Here is a 16080-nt window from a genome sequence, read left to right on the forward strand (position 1 = left end):
TTTATTACTTTTTTCTTTTAAACAATCATTGAACAATTTAAACTTTGATTCAACTATATAGTTTTTATGATCATTATTTTTCTAAAATAAAAACTTTTACCTTAGCACTCTGGGGAGCTGAGGGAGGATTGCACATTTGAGCTCAGCCCAGAAAATTTAAGGAATAGGTAAGACCTTGTCTCAGTGCAAAAGCCCTGGGTTCAATCCCTAGTACCTAGTACTGCAAGAAAACAAACAATAAAAAAGTGCAGGGGAGAGGAGGGTGGGCTCGGACCACCCCAGAACTGGCCGCCGGCAGTATCATGGCGTCCCAGAAACCCCCTCCGCAAGAATATGAAAGTGATGATGACTCTTACCAAGTGTTGAATTTAACAGAGTATGCAAGAAGACATCACTGGTGGAATCGATCAGGACCTATGGTAGAAAAATACTCAGTAGCTACCCAAATTGTAATGGGTGGCGTGACTGGCTGGTGTGCAGGATTTTTGTTCCAGAAAGTTGGAAAACTTGCAGCAACAGCAGTAGGTGGAGACTTTCTTCTCCTACAGATTGCCAGTCATAGTGGCTATGTGCAGATCGACTGCAAGAGAGTTGAAAAAGATGTAAACAAAGCAAAAAGACAGATTAAGAAACGAGCAAATAGAGCAGCACCTGAACTCAACAATGTAATCGAAGAAGCAACAGAATTCATCAAACAGAACATCATGATATCCAGTGGATTTGTGGGAGGGTTTCTGCTCAGCCTTGCATCTTAAGGACATGAATGATGCTTCCTAGTGGATCCAACTGTGAGAAGAGAGTGGCAGCAGGGTGACTTTTCAGCAGCACATGCCACCAGTCTCCAGAGCAGGGAGAAACAACTCGCTGGACAATACCAAATTCACAACTTAGCATTTTGCCATCTGAAGCTTGGCAAATGAATATCTGCTGTAAAACAGTCTGTGTGGTATTTGAACAATAGTATTCTTGAGCAAAACAAAACAAAAAAAGAAAACAAACAATAACAAAAACCCTTTTAACTGTATTTACCCCATATTTTCTCCTTCTCTTCTGAAATATAGATGCTTAAAATTTAAATACATATGTTAATCCTGGTTCATATAGTTTAATAGTGGCATTAAAATAAATAATAGGTTGTAAATAGCAGCCTAGTCCTTACTGCTGTTTAATTTTTCATAGGAAAGTAAACATATAAAATAGAAATTTGAAGACTAAATTCTTTGCTCCCTTTTAAAAGATTGATTTACATAAGTTTTGTAATTTTATGTTTAGTTCACACTAATACTACTTCCAAAATGTCCAATTTATCTCAATTGATAATACTTCTCTCAGAGCTCATTGTGACCCACAAATCAGTCCACTTAAGTGATTTTCCTTCCACCAGGTAGAATAAAGTGTCCTTTACTTTTTGTCAGCAGTCACAAATATTGGAAAACAGAGTTCAGGTAAATCATTTCAGTATTAATATCTTTCCTTAAATTTATTTTACCAATTTTCAAATTTTTTCTATGTAAAAAAAGTAAGCTGTTTGGTATAATAAATAATATGCACATGTTTTAATGAAACTATTTTGGATGTAATGTTTTAACAACCTAATTGAATTTTTTTAAAACAGCATTATTAAGATATAATGTATATGTCATAAAATTCACTCATTTTAAGTGTACAGTTACATGAGCTTTACATATTTACAGAGTCGTGTAACCAATGCCATCATCTACTATTAGAGCATTTCTATCACCCCCAAAAGAAACTTTGTAGCCAGTAATAGTTTCCTTCCACTCCCACCCCTCCCCCACCAATCACTGATGCTGTTTTCTCTTTCTGTAGATTTGCTTCTCTTGGACATTTCATACAGAGAGAACCATGCAATGTGTTATCACTTGTGTGTTAGCATATTATTTGTGAATTCACCCATGTTGTAGCATATGTAAATACTGCATTCCTTAATTAGTAGCTTTTCTAAGAAAGTTTTTAAAAAATCAAAATGAGTGATGTGCTTTAGTCTAAAAAAATATCCTGATCCAGGAACCAAACACTTCTGCTTTCTGGACATTCTGATGTCTTTTACATGCCCTTTGGACAAGTTATTAATTTTTTTGAGTCAGTTACTTAATTTATAAAATGGGAATATCGTGGCTTTTGATATGTATCCTAAAACAATAGGAGAATAAACAAGATTAAATATAGTACTGTAATGCCTAAAGAACTATAGGAAGATAGAATACTAAACTGCAATTTTAAAGTGGTTTTCTTAGTGTAACAGCAAATCAAATGATTATATTTAGGATAAAAGCATTAGAATTTCCTTTAAAACTAGTTTAATCACAAAGGAAAATATAAATTTTAATTTCTCTTACCAAAAGATTCATCTATCTCCACTAATTTATCTTCCAGATACTCTTGGTTAGATGTAAGAGTTGTGTGGCTTCTTTTAGAATAGGTTGCTGAATAAGGAAGTGGCTATAGTTAATTCAACTATTGTATGGCACATGGAGAAGTCTATGAGCAGAATCCCAGTTTGACCTTACCTATAAGATATGATTTTCAGAGGGAGCTCACTGTGGTAGCTTGGCCAGTCTTTATGGTTATGTTTGAACCCTGGGTTCCAGTAAGAGTTATGTAACCTTGACTTATAATAGGAAGAACGTACTAATTTTGTGCACAGAGAACCAAGGAGATGTGCAGTGATTCTTATACTAAATCCAACAGCCCAAAGAGACCAGCTTGATATTGAGTCACTACAAACTGATTCTGTGCCCAAAGCAGGTGAACACAAAAATACGATTTTCCTAGTCCAAGCTCTGCAGGCAAGTTGCAAGCCAGATGGTACAACTAGAACCATCAAAATTCTTTTTAGAATCTATTAAGGGGTCCCCTGTAGAAGCCATTTGGTCTTTGACCACTAGAGTTTTAAAAGATTATCTTTGTTTCCTGGCTTTTTCATTTGCTCTGAACATCAAGCTTTCATGTAAAATTTATCTCTTTTACATATTATTTCCATTTTCTAAATGTTTAAATCTTTGTAGCCCAGGCTGGCCTCAAACTTGCAGTGATCCTCCTGCCTCAGCTTCCCAACTGCTGGAATTACAGTTATGTGCCACCACACCTATCCTTGAATGTTTGAATCTTAGAGGGATTTTTTGGTAATGATCATGGACATCCATCTGTTAGTATAGATATCCCTCCTTTAAGACTTCCTTCTCTGCTCTGAGATAGTTGTGATTCTGGTTTACTCTAGTGATTTTTCACCTGAGCCATTGCAAACTTCTCTCCTCATTCTTCACCTTCAACATAATTTTCTCCTTCTAAGGCTTACCACTTTCTCTACCTTTTCTTTGGGTTCACCACCATACCCTTTAGGGCCTTGTAAGCTTTAGATATAATTTTTTAATCCAGTGGACTCTGCCTTATTGTCTAAATCCACCTCTCTCAGATAGATTTACCCCTTTCATTCTTTATCCTATTCTATATTTGTGGCCTGATGTGACCACATTCCTCATCTTACTAGTGTAAATCTTTTTCTTCTGCTCATTCATAACCAGTCACAAATCCATTTGGACTGTTCAACAACATTAGACATGTATCATGTGATTGACACCAGGGTTGATCAGGAATGAATTTGGTAGATGTTCTGTCTTTATTATACACACCTTCTTCACTAAGCTCAATATATCCACAGGGCATCTCCAGTTAACAGTCATGGCAAGGAGCTTTATTCTCTAACATTCACATAGATTCACTTCTACCTACAAACATGGACACTTTGCACATATGCCTTTATCTGTGCTTGGAACACACCTACTGTTCATACACATTTACAAATGATTCATACTTGTGAGCCAATAGCATGAGTGTTAGTGACATTCTTAATGAGAAATAAATGACCTCTATGTTCAAGACCTCTTACCTCTTGCCAGAATCTCCAGCATATAGCATCTTTTTCACTAGCCAACCACAAATCTGTAATACTGTCCTTAAATCACTAAAAAAATGATCCTTAGGAGTTTATGTGGAGTTCCTGCCATAATCTAAATAGCATCTAACATTTACAAAGCACTTAGTATATGTCAAGCACAGTGCAGCTTATAGATGCCCTCTTACTATCACCATCACCCTCTGGGGTCATGTACTTTTATTATCTCCAGTTTACAGATGAGAGTACTGCAGCCTAAAAGAGTGATATTATTTGCTCAAGACCACACAGATAATCAGCAGAACCTGAAGCTGAGCCCAGGACTGTGTTGCAAAACAGGCACTCTTTTCCTCTGATCTGTACTGCCTGTGAATATTAAAGCACAATTCATTCTTATCACTAGTTTCTGCTTTAGCATGAGGTATTGTATTAAGCCACATCCAGTGTGGCTCTAGTAAATATAAATTTCTCTAATGGGAAGTCAGGAGAGGTCCAGAGAACAGTATACAGCCAATAATGAGTTACAAGACCTATCAGAGGCTTATGAGATGAGTTATAGGATGGGTTTGGGTATGTTCCATGGTTTATTTGGCATTAGGATACTTTAATGTGATTCTGTTTCCTATTAACAAAGTAAGCTGTGTTATTAATTAGGAAATTCCAATATTCACATAGAATTATGAACATTTATTTTTTGGATATTATATATTTGTATATGTATTATGTATTGGATATATATTATTTGTTTTCCTGTACTGGGGATGAGGTACAGGATCCTTGCACTTGAGAGACAGGTGTGACACCACTGAGCTAAATCCCTGGCCCGGATATATGTCATTTTTATAAAAATAACATAATAGTTTTATAACTCCTTTCCTTGATTTTCTCTATCATGAAATCTTTCCATGTCAAAAGCATGCATAGTATTCTGTTCTTCGGGTGAAGAATAATGTACTTAATCTTACCCTATTCTTAGATGGTTGATTTTTTTTTCTGTTAAAAAAGTGATGTAATAAACATCTTTATAGCTAAATTTTTTATATGTTTGTATTGTCTGAGAATCTCTTCAGTCTTACATTTTTAAAAAATTTGCTTTTTATAGTATGCAATTGTGTAGTAGAATTTGTTTTAGAATGCTATTAGCTCAAAGTAGTTTTGTAGCATGAATTCACTCTTTTGAGGAACGTCTTGTCCTTTGCCTGTTTTGCTGCCATCCAAGCACAGGGAGAAAGTGTGCAGAGAAAAGAATCAGTACTTTATGTGGCTAAAGATGTACTCCATCTTTTCACAGCTTTCACAGCTTTTCACAGTTTGCATAGACATAGTCCTGCATACAGGAATCTCTGTAAACACTGATCATGAAACAGCAGTCTGTTCAAGAAGATTGATGTCTATATGATTATGTGCTGTATTGGAAAATTTCTAAATTTTAGACCCAACCTTCTCCATCTTCCATTTATTCATTATTTTATTATTAACCCAAAATCTTTTTTCTTTTGCACCCAATAAATTTCTTGAGTTAATATTCTGTTCATTTTATTATAGGTCCCTAGTTCACTGTGGACTAAGTCCTTTATTAGTATTTTTTAGCCTTGAAAAATCTCATTATAATTTATAAATATGTGTAGTTGTGTGAACTTATTCTTTGTATGGATTCATCAGAAAGCAAAATACTGTTCTAAAGCCTTCAGAAAAGTTTCTAACTCTGTCAGGACTTATTTCTAATGAGACAAAGTATTATGTACATTTTTGCCATTTGAGAAAGAGTGGTTAAATAGTTGAACTAGGGTAAACATGAGTAGACTTTAATAAGATTCTCTATCCTTACCTGTAGTTGCAGAATTTGTCATATTTTTTAGGTCCTTATAAATTATATTTCTGTTATATTGATTTGGTTTAATATTCAGAATAAAAAGTACAGAAAAAATTTAAATACATTTTACTTGAACATTTCTGAAGTGAAAGTCTTGATCCTTAAAATTAAAATATAATTAATTTATAATTTTATAAATATTCTGATTATATCCTTATCTTGATTTAATTCAACCCACCCACTGCCAATCCACTCATATAGACATACACAAATAATTTTCTGGTTTTAACATAACTACAACTGTACTGAATTATAACTTTTTAGCTTTGTATACACACCTGTTCCAGCACCTGATTTATAAGAATCTGACAGTGTTATTTCAGTCCCTTCTGCCACAATGCAGAAAATGTTAAATATACTTCAGGCATACTTGTTTCAAAATAGATATGAATGAAACCTCTCAATGATAGATACTTGTTTCAAAATAGATATAAATGAAACTTCTCCTCCTAAAATGAATGAATTCTCTAAGTGGCTGTATCACCATCTGAGCTTAGTGAAGTATTTGTTAAAGTTAAAATATGTTAATTTGGAATAGACATAGTTGAATACTCATTAAACAACTTTCTTTTAATATTGATGTATATATTGTGCAAGTGTAAAGTTTCTTCTGTGAATGGACACTATAAAAATTTTAGATGAGCTACAGTACTGCTTTTGAAAAGGGCTAAAACTCTTCAGCCTTTCATATAATAGTACACATATATAGTTGTATCTAATGCATGAGACTAATTTTATTCATTCAGATCAGTTATATGTGATGATAAATCACACAGTTTCAATCACATAATTGACATATAACTAAAATAATTTCAAATGATAAAACAAAACAGATTTTAGTTTAAAGGAGTTATTGATGTGTTATTTAAAACATTAATTCACTATTCATCAAGACCAAATGAGGCAGTTGATTATAATTTATCTAAGTACATGAGAAAATATTTTATTGATATTTATACACTGAACCTATCTAACATGGAACCTAGCTATAAATAGAGACTCAGTGTCTGTTGAAGTAAAATAACATATTTATAAGTAAGTTGTATTTTAACACCAATATACATACTATATATTATTAATGAAAACTGTGCAACTATTTCTATTCTATATATTTTAATCATAGATACTTTTAAACCTATTTACCCGCATTTCCATTTCTGAGGTGTGCAGATAATCACCTTTTTCAATGATACGTTTTTAACAACTTCCATGTACTATGAATATAACAGGTCGGGAATATGCTCTCATGGAAGTTAAATTTTAGTAAGTTTGGATTGTAAGGATCCAGTGAGTGTAAAGCACTGAGGTTGTAGCATTGCTGTATGGAGGATTATTTGTTAACTGTGATGATGGTGATGGAAGGTACCCATATATAGAAGCCACTGAAGCCAGGAGACTGGATGAGATTGCCATTGGAGATAAAACAAGTAGCGAAAAGGCTAAGGACTGAGCCCCTGGCACTTCCCAACATTTAGAGTAGATCTAAAGATGAAACATTGATAGAGACTGAGAAACAATAGCCAGAGTGATGCCATGATGGATAAAAGAGCTACATCAAATGCTGCCTGAAGTTTGAATTCAGTAGAATAGAGAGTTGAGCTTTGGAATCGCCAATATAGGTCATTCATTTCCTGGAAAACAGCTGTTTCTCTGGAGGGTGACGAAAAAAGCTTGATAGAAGAGAGTGAAAAAGAGACTAGGGGAAAAGATAAACCATAAAGAGAATCATGAATGGCAAAGTGGGAGATGCTCAACTTTAACAGTAAGCAGAGAACTGCAGTTAAACCAACAGTGAGATACGACTTTGTACCCTTTGGATTGGCAAAAATTAGAAAAAATGGCTCTAATGAGTATTAGGAAAGCAGGAACCTTAATTCACACAGATGGAAATTTATATTAGCATGTTCTAGGAACCATTTGGCAGTATTTAAGTAGGTGTATGCCTGTGATCTCATACCTATACCTAATGTACCTCTGGAGACATACTACAGAAAAACTCTCCCAAAAGTATACAAGATAGCCAAAAAACTCTTATTGCAAGGCTATTTGTGGTGATGCTTTTTGGGTAACCTACACTGCATCACTGTAGGACTAAATAGATTTAATATGTTATGTACATGCAATGAAATACTATGTAGCAGCCAGAAAGGAATGAATCATATCTATGAAGAGCTACATGCATATGGCTCAAAGTCACAATGTTGAGTAAAAAAGGAAAAGGTAGATTGAGAGTTGTTGACACAATTTGTGTAATTTTTAACAATACCTGCAAAAAGCAGTTTTTTCTAAACCCGTGATGCAGATTAGAAGGCATACATTAAATTCATAGACATGGATACCTATGGATAGACTAACAGACCATTCCAAAATGCAGAAGAACATGTCTCTGTCACTCACCTTCAAAACCAAACAACTCCTGGGGAGCACGGCCCCTCCAGGTAGTTACATTTCTCTACTCCCTGTACCCAAGTTCAAATGAATTGTCATTGATTGCTGTTTCAACCACTTCTCATCCTGCCTTTCAGTGTGTTCCATTTCCATTTTTAATTTTTCTTTTCTATTGTGTATACACAGAGCAGAGTTGTTTAAATTTATTAGCATAGAATTTGCTATCATTTTTTACCCTGCAAAGTCCCTGTCTAAACAATATGTATCTATAAAATTTCCAAACACAGAAAAATACAGAGACTAATGTAATAAATGTGTATGAACCCACTACCCATATTTAGCAAGTTTTAACATTTTTGCCACAAAGTATAATAGGTTGTTAAAGAAAAAAAGCTGTTAAAACTTCCATTTTTATTTTTTCCCCTACAAAGATGACCATTGCTAAAACCGGGCCCAAATTCAGCAAATACATGCTAATAACTTTTAAAATCTTTTAAACTAAAAAGATTTAAAAATAAAATTTAAAGAGAAAACAAAATCCTCAAGTGAGAAGTGATGCGATTCAGAGTAGAAGTGGAGAAGTGGCCTTTGTGCTTCCCCCTGTGGTAATCACTGGCATCTATGTTTTGCCCCTGATGCATCTGCCACTGTTCTCCTTCTTCACATAAATGAAGTCATTTAATGTCCACAGGAGTCTTATGCAGCAGTAAAAACCTTATGGACAGGGAGACTGAACTGCCTCAAGTCCTATGCTAGTAGGAAGTAGAGCTAGGATTTTAAATTAGGCAGTCTGGCTTCGGAGGACCTGCACAACACTTCTAAACCATCCTGACTTAGTGTTTTCTTTGTCTTCAGTATCTCTATTGTTAAAAATAATTCAACCTTTAAATTTTTATTTTAAAAAAGTTAGCCTGGATTTTGTTGTTGTTGTTACTGGGGATTGAACTCAGGACCTTGTGCTTGAGAGGCAGGTGGCAGCACCCCTGAGCTAAATCCCCGGCCCTTGCCTGGATTTTTGAGTGCCAGCTCTTCTGCTTGCTTTTTCCTCCATTCTGCTGCTCGAACCTCAAATCATTTTCTTCCAAATAGTACTTCCAATCAGATTTTTAAAGTTTTGTTGTTTTCTTTATCAGGAAATTTAAATCTGAGGTATCTTTCCACTATAAAGTTTTTTTATTGTTTATTATATTAACTGAACATGCCCTCCAAGTGACTATTACAGTTTCATGCCATCCTATAAAATAGTTAACTGTGAATACTCTATTTGTAGTTTCTAGAAACCATCCAGAATAATAGGATTCTCTTAACTGACTAATTACCCCAAATCTGATGCCTCTGTAATGCTATCCAGCAAGCAGCTGGCTTCATATGAAGAGAAGCTAAGAGCTCTTTCTTGTTTTGTTCATTTAAAATCATTTGCTTCTTATTTAATATCTGCAAAGAACGCAGTCACATCATAGTAGAATGTGCTGTTGTAAATTTTGGATTGTTTCCATGGGATCCGCCTTACATCTGCATGGTGTTTAAAGCCAATGCTTCCTTTCTTTTTGTAGGCATTCAGGGCCTTTTGCTTCATAATCCAATGTCATGCTGAATGACAGAAAATTCAAGTTGAATTTATTTAACTATACAGAAGGACCATACCGAACAATACACTTATTTAAGAACTCCTTGCCTCAGAAACTGAAGAGCTGTTTTGTGCAGGTGGCTTAATCTCTCTGCTACTTATCCTGTGTTCTTTTATTTATTAAGGACAGGAACTGGGCACTCTGTTTCTGAAAACAAAAGGACTCTACTAGCCTACCAGAACCATAATAAACTCTTAGGATGCTTACACTTCATTCAGAACAGCAAAGATATGTCCTGTGTAGTTTTTTTTAAATAACTCTTATATTTCTTGACTATAGAAAATATAAAGAAAAGTTTAAAAATCATGAAAATATATTAACCAACTCATAATTATACAGTAGGGGCCTTTTTATTTTTATTTTTTTGTAGGGGGCTTTTTACATTATGGATTGTTTGTAATTTTTTTCCTCAACTCTATGTGGTCCTTCTCTGCTTATATAAAATGGTTTCTTAGTTAACATTATTTGTATTAATGGTTTACTTGTATTATTATTTACTTCACCTGACAGCCTTCAGAGGTTTTTTGTTTTAAAGTAAAACATTTATTTAATATCCCAATTTTTACTCATATTTGCTCCAACATACACAGCAAATAATTTTGGAGAAAGTGGGTTCTCTAATCACCAGGTACTGTGAATTAAAAGCTTAGCTATCTGGGTTATGTTGAAATAGAAGGGAGAAAGGAAGATTTAGGAGAACAGGTAAAGAGAGTAATACTGGAAAGTATAATAGCTTTTCTTTTCTTCTGTTTGGGTATTGATGGCATAGTTTATTTTACTTCAAATCTAGTAAATTCTAGAACTCTGATGCCCAAGCATATTCAAGTGTAAACCTCAGAGTACTTTTTTGCACTATAAAATTGGACTTTCAATTAGCTGCCATTTTTACCATCTACCATCAAGTAATTGAGAATTAATTGCATTAATTCACACATCAAGTACCAATTCTTTGGGGCTTAGTTTTCCTCTTAACTATAGCTGCCTTTAGAGTAAAAAAATTTATCGCATGGGCTCAGATCCATGCTTCATCTGACAAAAGCACCAAGGAACATTTAATAGAAAGGCATAATTGTTCTCTTTGATGTCTGTCTCATAAAATTCGTCACAATGATGCTACATTTGTCTCAATATCTTTCATTAGATATATCAATTTTTAAACTTTCAAAAATTAAAATCTGAACCACCTTTCAGAGTTACATACTTTACCAATTTACTATGTATTTTATGTAAAATAATACCTCTCTTTTGTCTTAGGTGTATCTCTGTAAAGTTCCAGGACTATTATAACTGACTTGTAGCCATGTTCACCTCACTTTTATGGACAAATATCATATTCCCCTGCAGCTTTTATATTTCAACAGTCAGTGTGACAGAGGATTTTGAGATCAGGCCGACCTGAGTTTGAATCACAAGGTCACATCTAACTAGCTGAGTGAACTTTTATAAGTTAATTAATTACTGTGATCCTTAGAATCGTCACCTGTAAAAACAAAATGTGGACCTGACTCATGATAGCTGTGACTACAAATGAAATGATAGAGGAAAAAGTACCCTGCTCGGTGCTTAGAGACAGTATACATAAACTTCAACTTCCTTTCCTCTTCATTCCTTAGAATATGAGTCAGAAACCTTTTGGCTCTGCCTTTTTGGACTAGAGTCCCGCTGCAAGCCCACTTTATAACAAAGCAACATACTGCAGAACATTCACAAGACTGCCTTTTTGAAATGTTACATTAAAATTTTTTATGTGTGTATATTCTTTTCTCTCATATAATGATATCATTTGATAAATGAAAAAAACTACTCTATAAATAGTGTCTATAAAATTTGTCTGTAATGAAATCTTGTTTTGAGGGCTGATCCTCTCAAACACGCCCCCTCTGCACTTTAACATTCAGTCACTTTTACTGCTGGTGAATTCATTCACTGGCTTTTCACTTTTTTTTCTTTCATCAAGTTTTCCTTTCTTTTTTTTTCAAAATTAATTTTATTGGTACATTTAAGGTATACAATATGACATTCATCATTGGAAATTTGCACCTTTACATAATCCACCTTGGTTCTTATTTTTCCCCCTTCCCCTGCCCTCCCTTCAACCCCTCCACTCCTCCCTTATCTACAAAGGACTTTGTTTCCATTTTTTCTTTTTCTCATATTAATTCCATTCCCTTCTTTCTTTTTGCCTACCCCTCTCACTTCCCCCTCCCCCTTGCACCTTTTCTTCCTATTTCACATTATCCATTATATCTTTTAATCCTTATTTACACTTTCAGTTTCTCACACTAGAGAAACCATTCAGTATTTACACGTGTGTCCTGTTTATTTCACTTAAGAGTATCGCCTTAATGTGCATCCATTTAGCTATAAATGTCTCTAGTTTCTCGTTCTTTATGGCTAATACTCCATTTTATTTAAAAAACCTCCACACTTTCTTTATCCAGTCTCTAGTTGTTGGGCAATTGGGTTGTTTCCAAGTTTTGGCTATTACAAATTGTGCTGCTATGAACATGGGTGCACATATATCACTGTGGTATGATTCTTTTAATTCTTTGGGGAAGACACCCAGCAGAGGAATAGCTGGGTCAAATGGGACTTCCAATCCTAGTTCTTTGAGGTATCTCCATACACAGTGGTTGCACCAGTCTACACTCCCACCAGCAGTGGAGTAAGGTTTTTCTTTCCCCACAGCCCACCAGCATTTGTTATTGGTTGATTTCATGATAGCAGCCATTCTTTCTGGGGTGAGGTACAGTCTCAGCGCTGTTTTCATTTGCATCTCTCGATTGACTAGTGATGTTGAACATTTTTTCATATGTTTATTTGCTATTTCTACTTCTTTGTCTGAGAAATGTCTGTTCATTTCAGATGTCCATTTTTGGATTGGGTCTTTAAATTTGAGAGGTCTGATTTTTTTTTTTTTCAGTTCTTTATAGATTCGAGATAGTAGACCTTTGTCTGAAGGACAGTTGGTGAAAATTTTTTCCCACACTGTGGGTTGTCTCTTTACACTGTTGGTGGTTTCTCTTGCTGTGCAGAAACTTTTTAATAAGAAGAAATCCCACTTGTTGATTGTTTGTGCTAGTTCACGGGCAACTGAGGTTTTATTCATAAAATCTTTTCCTACACCAATGTCTTCAAGAGTTCTACCTAACCTCTCTTCCAGCCGATTTAGTGTTTCTGTTTTAATATTTAGATCTTTAATTCATTTCGATTTTAGTTTAGTGCATGGTGAGAGATATAGGTCTAGTTTTAATCTCTGGCAAGTTGAAACCCAATTTTTCCAGCACCATTTATTAAAGAGGCTATCTTTCCTCCAGTGAGGGTGTTTAGCTCCTTTGTCAAAGATGAGGTGGCTGAGTGTGTCTGGAGTTGTTTCTGCATCTTCTAATCTGTTCCACTGGTCCTCAGGTCTGTTTCTTTAGCTACTGTGATAAAAACAGCATGGTACTGGCATCAGGTTTTCAATTGTGATGAAACTGGCCTTTTTTCATCAGTCACCAAACACCTGCCATCTCTTTTGAGAGCAAAACTGATGCCCTACTTCTGAAATGGAAACAGCTTTGCCATTAGCTTCTCAGGCAAAAAATCCAGCTGTTCATCAGATTCACTTATGAAACAAGAAGTTGGAGGTGTAAGAGGCTTTTTTATATTATGAACTCTAGGCATGATGATCAACTCTAAGGAGGAAAGTTTTGTTCTGGCCCAGTTTCCACAGGATTCAGTTCACAGTTGGCTGGCACCAAGGGAGGGCAGCATGGCAGAGGGGCATTGCAGAGGAGGCTTTCTTATAGCATGGTTGGCAGAAAGCCTCATTCACTGACTTTCAAGCACAATAGGGATCCCATTTTTGTCTTATCTGGAAAATGGGGCTATTAGCGCTCATATGGCCATTAGAGGGAAAAAATTAATGTGTGTGAGATGTTGACTAAAGAATGCAAATTTTCATTTAGATTGCTAGTGCGAATTCAAGAGCTCTATTGTATAATTGGTGACTAGAATTAATGACAATGTGTCTTGAAAATATTTAAGAATAAATTTTAAGTATTCGCACCTCAGAAAGTGATAAATATTGGGGTAAAACACACATTAATTAGCTTCATTTAGTCATTCCATATTGTTGTACATAAGTGCATATAATTGTTTTCAATAAAAATAATTAAAAATAATGTATGAGAAAGTACTGTATAAACAAAGATTTGTACAAAAGTCTGGTAAATTCTTAATGAAAAGTATCTAGAATGATTTTTTTCATTTAGGAAAACAAAGAAAGCAGGTTGAAGGTTGTATAGAAGTTCTATGTATTTGTGTGGCTGCATATAAAATTTATGATTAAAAATATATTATTAAAACACTAGATGGAACATAGAAATTTTATGAATCTGGTGTTTTGAATTACTTTTTTGTAGGAACCAGTTAGTATGTCTGTATAAATTTGTTTTCCACCTTCAGTTATTCCTGAAAAGAATACCATCAAAACTGTCATTAGGGCTTAGGGTTCAAATCACACTTCTCACACACAGGCTAATGGCAGGACTTAGACAAGTCAAGCCATTTGTTCTTTCCGCTTTAGTTTCATTTCTGCATCTACTCACATTAGACAGTTTCTTGAATAATATTCTTCAAGTAACGCTTAAATGTTTCACTTCAAGACTATGGAAGCCTATTTTCTACAGTATTCTCTGGCTTTGAAAGTCATTAAGGTGCCTTTTAGATGCTGCTCAGAGTTAACAAAGTCCTGACAATGAGTCTGGTACATGATTTGTCTATTTCATTTTTACCAGGAGGACTCAGCAGTGCTTCTTGGTTCTAGACCATAAGGCAATCAAGCACTGCAGTAGTGAGCCACATGATCAGAAATTCCTATGAGTGCTGAATACTCAAATTACCTTGGGAAACATTAGTAAAGTCTAGCTTGTTAGCTGTTTGCAAATTAGCATGGTTGTAAGGGACAGAAAGAGGCCAACAAATCAGGTCTATCAGGACTCATTAATTCTATGGGGTATCAGGATGAGGAGGGCTGGGCACTCAATAGATGAGTAACATCTGGTCATACAAAGTGGAATAAACAGCTGCATTATACTTCAGAAGCTCAGGGGCAGCTTTAAAAGAATATGGTTTATGGTATAAAAGTATCTGGACAATTAACTGCACTAATGAGATGAATACATTGTCATTTCAGGTTTACAATGTCAAGTAGAGGCACTTGTGTTAAAACTCCAGAAGACAGTGACTGAACTGGACAAGTATAAAGAAATGCTCAAGTAAGATGATGAATATTAATAACTTGTAAGATTATAGTGCTCTGTTGTTGTATCACAAAATGAAGAATTTAGAAAGTCCCCAGGGTATTCTCTATGCTCTTTTGGCAGTGATTCAGTTGTGTGGGTAATAGTTTACCACTGTTTTTCTTGGCTGCTCTGCTGGCCTAGATTAAATGCTGAAGGACCTGTAATATTTTAAAATACTTCAAAGCTTTCTTCCTTTAATAAGACACTTATCAAGTGCTTCTCACCTTTTGGCTAACATCGAGTATAGACACTTTCTTTGGTCAAATGCAGTAATCTAGTGTGACATATTCTCTGAATGTTTTCTTATCTTTGTCACTGTCTACAAGGTGTCTGTCCACAGTAAATAATACTGAAATTGTTTCTTAAAATTATCAGTTTTAGGTTTACAAAGAGAGTTGAATACATTTGAAATGCTGATGTATTTATGCTTTATACAAGTGAGAAAGAAAATACTGGGAAACAAATGATAAGAAAATGACCTTGTAAAATATTCAGAGCACTATTTCTTTTAAAAATTAATTATATTTCATAAATTTAAAAAAATAGTTCATAGTATAAACATAGTATATCTGTAATTTAACACTAAAGTTGGATGCACATAATCTTTAAAAAGTAAATAAATTCTTTTGCTTTTTAATATATAATCTGGTAGCTCTGATTTTCAGTTCCTGTATTTAGGAGGATGAACCTCATAAGTAATATAAATATTTAGAACACTTAGCAACCAAGTGTTTCTGTTGACCATGGGTTATTGCTAAGAACAGTGTGTTTAATAAGATACTGAATAACATAAGGAGAAACAAATTCCCAAAATCTCCTATCAAATTAATATGTACATGAATTATTTGTAGCAAAAGTTTTGATTTTTAAAACAAAAAGAAATGTTCATACTTTGTAGCACTGTGGTAAAAAGTATAGTAGGTACAAGAGTTTGGCTGTCTGTATATAGGGGCTGGGTGAAGGAATGACAGGAAGCCCTTGGGAACC

General features: G+C 34.6%; 2 protein-coding genes across 3 annotated transcripts in view; both read left to right on the top strand.

Annotated features, from left to right (window-relative positions):
- Window positions 1-16080, top strand: part of Lekr1 (leucine, glutamate and lysine rich 1) — a 218895-nt gene that overhangs the window by 108698 nt on the left and 94117 nt on the right. The window contains 1 exon segment of the mRNA XM_087186421.1: window positions 14985-15066. Coding sequence (XP_087042547.1) covers window positions 14985-15066 — 82 coding nt within the window.
- LOC101722581 (FUN14 domain-containing protein 1-like) lies at window positions 303-755 on the top strand. 2 transcript variants are annotated; one of them, XM_021253481.1, is made up of 2 exons: window positions 303-555; window positions 676-755. In XM_021253481.1, exons 1-2 carry the CDS (start codon window positions 303-305, stop codon window positions 753-755), a joined length of 333 nt encoding a protein of 110 aa, XP_021109140.1. The 2 variants fall into 2 exon arrangements, with proteins under 2 accessions (XP_021109140.1, XP_004834563.1); XM_004834506.1 differs by having other exon boundaries at window positions 303-755.

The sequence above is a fragment of the Heterocephalus glaber genome, unplaced genomic scaffold (assembly GCF_053883595.1).
Source record: "Heterocephalus glaber isolate CG9 unplaced genomic scaffold, H.glaber_assembly_v1.0 deba00001504, whole genome shotgun sequence".
NCBI lineage: Eukaryota > Metazoa > Chordata > Mammalia > Rodentia > Bathyergidae > Heterocephalus > Heterocephalus glaber.